The sequence below is a fragment of the Boleophthalmus pectinirostris genome, unplaced genomic scaffold (assembly GCF_026225935.1).
Source record: "Boleophthalmus pectinirostris isolate CB_2022bp ecotype Guang Dong unplaced genomic scaffold, ASM2622593v1 HiC_scaffold_21, whole genome shotgun sequence".
In the NCBI taxonomy this organism is placed as follows: Eukaryota; Metazoa; Chordata; class Actinopteri; order Gobiiformes; family Gobiidae; genus Boleophthalmus; species Boleophthalmus pectinirostris.
In genome coordinates, this window is record NW_026571175.1 from 38,885,573 (window position 1) to 38,890,572 (window position 5,000).

Consider the following 5,000-nt stretch of genomic DNA (forward strand, 5'->3'; position numbering starts at 1 on the left):
GTAGTGTAGTGTAGTTAGTAGTAGTAGCAGTAGTAGCTGTAGTAGTAGTAGTAGTAGTAGTAGTGTAGTAGGTAAGTAGTAGAGTAGTAGTAGTAGAGAGTAGTAGTAGTAGTGTAGTAGTAGTTAGTAGTAGTAAGTAGTAGTAAGTGTAGTAAGTAGTAGTAGTAGTAGTAGTAGTTAGTAGTTAGTAGTAGTAGTAGTAGCAGTAGTGTAGCAGTGTCAGTAGTTAGTAGTAGTAGTAGTATAGTAGTAGTCAGTAGTAGTCAGTAGTAGTAGTAGTAGTAGTAGTAGTAGTAGTAGTAGTAGTAGTAGTGTAGTAGTAGTAGTACTAGTAGTAGTGGTAGTAGTAGTACTGTAGTAGTGAGTAGTAGTAGTAGTAGTGTAGTAGTAGTAGTGATAGTTAGTGTAGTACTGTAGTAGTGAGTAGTACTGTAGTTAGTATTAGTTATACTGTAGTCTATAGTAGTAGTAGTATGTAGTTAGAGTAGTAGTTAAGTTTTTTTTAGGGTAAGTTAAGTTTTTTGTAGTAGTAAATGTAGTAGTTGTATAGTAGTAGTAGTAGTAGTAGTAGTGTATAGTAATAGTAGTTAGTAGTAGTTGTAGTATAGTGTAGTAGTAGTAATTAGTAGTAATAGTAGTAGTAGTAGTATTAATAGTAGTGAGTTAATAGTAGTAGTAGTAATAGTGTAATAGTAGTAATAGTAGTAAAGTAAGTAATAGTAGTAATATAGTAGTAGTTAGTAGTAATGTAGTAGTAGTTAGTAGTAATAGTAGTAATAGTTAGTAGTAATAGTGTATATATAGAGTGATGAAATGAGTAGTAGTAGCAGGCGAGGGCGAGGCGAGTAGTAGATAGTATGTAGCAGTAGCAGTAAGGTAGGTGTAGTAGTAGTAGTATAGGGCAGTAGTAGTGAGTATAGTAGTAGTTAGTAGTAGTAAGTAGATGTAGTAGTAGTATTGATAGTGTATAGTAAGAGCAGCAGCAGCAGCAGTTAGTAGTAGTAGTTAGTTGCTAGTAGTAGTAGCAGACAGTAGTAGTTAGTAGGCAAGCAGTAGTAGTAGTAGCGAGTAGTTATAATTAGTAATAGTAGTAGTAGTAGTAGTAGTTAGTAAGTAGTAATGAAAGTTAGTAGTGAGTAGTAGGGGTAGTAGTAATAGTAAGTAGTAGTAACAGTTAGTAGGAGTAGTAGACAGTATTAGTAGTTAGTAACAGTATAGTAGTAGTAGTAGTACGCTAGTAGTAGTAGTAAGTAATAGTAGTAATTAAGTAGTGGTAGTAGTAGTAATAGGTGTAGTAATAGTAGTGGTTAGTAGTAATAGTAGTGGTAGTAGTAATGAGTAGTAGTCGTAGTAAGTAAATAGTAGTAATAGTAGTGTAGTAGTAATAGTAGTAGTAGTAGAGTAGTAGTTAGTAGTAGTAGTAGTAGTAGTAATTAGTAATAGCAGTAGTAGCATAGTAGTAGTAGTGTATAGTAGGAGTAGTATAGTAGTTAGTAGTAATAGTAGTAGTAGTAGTAGTAATAGTAGTAATAGTAGTAATAGTATCGGTAGTAGTAAAGTAGTAGTAGTAGTAGAGTAGTAGTAGTAGTAGTAATAGTAGTAATAGTAGTAGTAGTAGTAATAGTAGTAGTAGTAGTAGTAGTAGTAGTAATACTAGTAATAGTAGTGGTAGTAGTAGTAATAGTAGTAATAGTAGTAGTAGTAGTACCTGTACAAACCAGGTGGCTGATGTTGCCTCGTCTCCACTTCAGTAAATCTCCTCCTTTACCACAACCCAAGTCCAGGACTCGAACTGGACCAGGTCTGGACCTCCTCAACTGGTCCAGGATCTCCCCTGTACAAACAACACAGACTTCACCCAGTGTGTGTTGTGTGTGTGTTGTGTGTGTGTTGTGTGTGTGTGTGTGTTTGTGTTGTTGTGCGTCTGTGTATGTTGTGCGTCTGTGTGTGTGTGTTGTTGTGCGTCTGTGGTTGTTGTGCGTCTGTGTGTGTTGTGCGTCTGTGTGTGTGGTAGTTGTGCGTCTGTGGTTGTTGTGCATCTGTGTGTGTTGTTGTGTGTGTTGTTGTGTGTGTTTGTGTGTTGTGTGTTGTTGTGCGGTGTGTGTGTGTGTGGTTGTGGTCGTGTGTGTTGTTGTTGTGCGTCTGTGTGTGTTGTTGTGCGTCTGTGTGTGTTGTGTGCGGGTGTTGTGCGTCTGTGTGTGTTGTTGTGCATCTGTGTGTGGTTGTTGCGTGTGTTGTGTTGTTGTGCGTGGGTGGTTGTGTGCGTCTGTCTGTGGTTGTTGTGCGTGTGTGTGGTGGTAGTTGTGCAATCTGTGTGTTGTTGTTGTGTGGTGTTGTGTGTGCGCTGTGTGTGTTGTGTGCATCTGTGTGTGTTTTGTGTGTGTTGTCGTGCGTTCTGTGTGTCTGTGTGTCGTGTTGTTGTGCGTCTGTCTGTGGTTGTTGTGCGTCTGTGTGTGGTTGTTGTGCGTCTGTTGTGTGTGGTAGTTGTGCGTCTGTGTGTGGTTGTTGTGGTCTGTCTGTTTGTGTTTGGTGAGTTGTGGTCTGTGTGTGGTTGTTGTGCTGTCTGTGGTTGTGCGTCTGTGTGTGTTGTTGTGCGTCTGTGGGTGGTAGTGTGTGGTTGGTGGGTTGTTGTGCGTCTGTCTGTGGTTGTTGTCGACTGTGTGTGTTGTGCGTTGTGTGTGGTGTGTGTGTTTGTGTGTGTTGTGCTGTGGTGTGTGTGTGTGTGTGTGCGTCTGTGGGTTGTGCTCTGTGTGTGTTGGTGTGTGTTGTTGTGCGTCTGTGTGGGTTGTTGTGCGTCTGTGTGGTTGGGTTGTTGTTGTGTTGTCTGTCTGTCTGTTGTGTGTTGGGTGTGTTGTTGTGCGTGCGTGTTGTGTGTGTGTGGTTGTCTGTGTGTGGTTGTTGTGCGTCTGTGTGTGGTTGTGTGGTTGTGTGTTGTGTGTGTGGTTGTTGTGCGTCTGTGTGTGGTTGTGTGTGTGTGTGGTGTTGTGCGTCTGTGTTCTGTGGTTGTTGTGCGTCTGTCTGTGGTGGTTGTGCGTGTGTCGTTGTGTTGTGTTGTGGGTTGTGCGTCTGTGTTGTGGTTGTTGTGGTTGTTGTGCGTCTGTTGTGTGTGTGTGTTGTGTGTGTGTGGTGTTGTCGTCTGCGTGTGTTGTGGTTGTGTGTGTGTTGTGTGTGTGTTGTGCGTCTGTGTGTGTTGTGCAGTCTGTTGTGCGTCTGTGTGTGTGTGGGGTTGGTTGTTGTGTTGTGTGTGTTTGGGGTTGGCTGTGTGTGTGTGTGTGTTGTGTCTGTTGTGGTTGTTGTGTGTTGTGGTTGTTGTGCGTCTGTGTGTTGTGTTGTGTGCGTCTGTGTGTGTGTGCGTCTGGGGTGTGTTGTTGTCTGTGTTGTTGTCTTTGTGTGGTTGTTGTGTGTGTTGTTGGTTTGTGCGTCTGTGTCTGTGTGTTTGTTGTGCGTCTGTGTGGTGTAGTGTGTGTGTTGTGTGTGTGTTGTGCGTCTGTGTGTGTTGTTGTGTCTGTTGTGTGTGTGTGTTGTTGTGCGTTGTTGTGTGTGTCTGTGTGCGTCTGTGTGTGGTGTGCGTCTGTGTGTGTTGTTGTGCGTCTGTGTGCGTGTGTTGTGTTGTGGCGTCTGTGTGTGGTTGTTGTTGTGTGTGTGTGTTGTTGTGTGTTGTTGTGCGTCTGTGTGTTGTCTGTGGTTGTTGTGCGTCTGTGTGTGTTGTGTTGTGTGTGTGTGTGTTGTTGTGCGTTGTGTGTGTGTGTTGTTGTGCCGTTGTGTGTGTGTGTGGTTGTTGTGCGTTGTTGTGCGTCTGTGTGTGTTGTGCGTCTGTGTGTAGTAGTTGTGTACCGATGAGCACACTCTTGACCCAGTTGTTGAAGTTCCTCATGTGGACGATGCGGCTCTGGCTGCGCAGCTGCAGACCCACCTCCTGCAGACGGTTGTAATGATCGGCCACTTCAGAGCTGTGGTCCCCCGCCTGGAACAACCCCCAGGGGCAATAAAGAGGGGCATTAAGCTCTGAGGGGCATTAAACTCTGAGGGGCATTAAACTCCGAGGGGCATTAAACTCTGAGGGGCATTAAACTCCGAGGGCATTAAACTCTGAGGGGCATTAAACTCTGAGGGGCATTAAACTCCGAGGGGCATTAAACTCCGAGGGGCATTAAACTCCGAGGGGCATTAACTGTAACACGTCACATATTTAAATCACTTTGTTCTTTTTATTATTTTGAAAATTCTGTATTTGCCAAAACATGTTTTATACATTTCTCTTTTGTCTCTTTGCTCTCTGTGCTGAGTCCCCCCCCCTTCAGAGTGTCACAGTAATGAAACTCCTGCATCATCAGGTTTGTCCAGTCGCTGTGTGTTTTTGTGTTTTTATGGAGAATTGTCATGTGGGAGCATGAGGGTGGAGACTCGTACACACTCGTACTGTGGGAGCATGAGGGCGGAGACTCGTACTGTGGGAGCATGAGGGCGGAGACTCGTACTGTGGGAGCATGAGGGCGGAGACTCGTACAGCCTCGTACTGTGGGAGCATGAGGGACGTGGGCTTGTGGGCGGAGCCTCGTACAGTGGGAGCATGGGGGATGTGGGCTTGTGGGCGGAGCCTCGTACAGTGGGAGCCTGGGGGACGTGGGTTTGTGGGCGGGGCCTCGTACAGTGGAAGAATGGGGGACGTGGGTTTGTGGGCGGGGCCTCGTACAGGCTGGATAGGGCCAGGGGAGATGTGGTTTTATGAGGAACATTAGGACAAGAACATGGGAGACGCTCTTTAAATAAACTTAATTCACTGACCTTCCTCTTACTCAGACTCTCCTCATCCTCCTCCAGTTTCCTCTTCGGTCTGGACTCTGGTCTGGACTCTGGTCTGGACTCTGGTCTGGACTCTGGTCTGGACTCTGGTCTGGACTCCGGTCTGGACTCGGAGTTCGGTTCCATTGTAAAAAAAAGTTACAATCACGCTGTAGGAACAACACAAATATAAAATAGGACAAGACTATACAAAAAAA

At 44.4% G+C, this 5,000-nt stretch overlaps 1 protein-coding gene across 1 annotated transcript in view; it reads right to left on the reverse strand.

Moving 5' to 3' along the window:
- rnmt (RNA (guanine-7-) methyltransferase) overlaps nt 1-5,000 on the reverse strand; it is a 10,977-nt gene that overhangs the window by 5,622 nt on the left and 355 nt on the right. Inside the window, exons 2-4 of the mRNA XM_055157504.1 lie at nt 4,786-4,952; nt 3,835-3,964; nt 1,709-1,834 (exon numbers count right to left, since the gene is read on the reverse strand). Coding sequence (XP_055013479.1) covers nt 1,709-1,834; nt 3,835-3,964; nt 4,786-4,929 — 400 coding nt within the window. The 5' untranslated portion in view covers nt 4,930-4,952. The remainder of the gene's footprint in view (nt 1-1,708; nt 1,835-3,834; nt 3,965-4,785; nt 4,953-5,000) is intronic.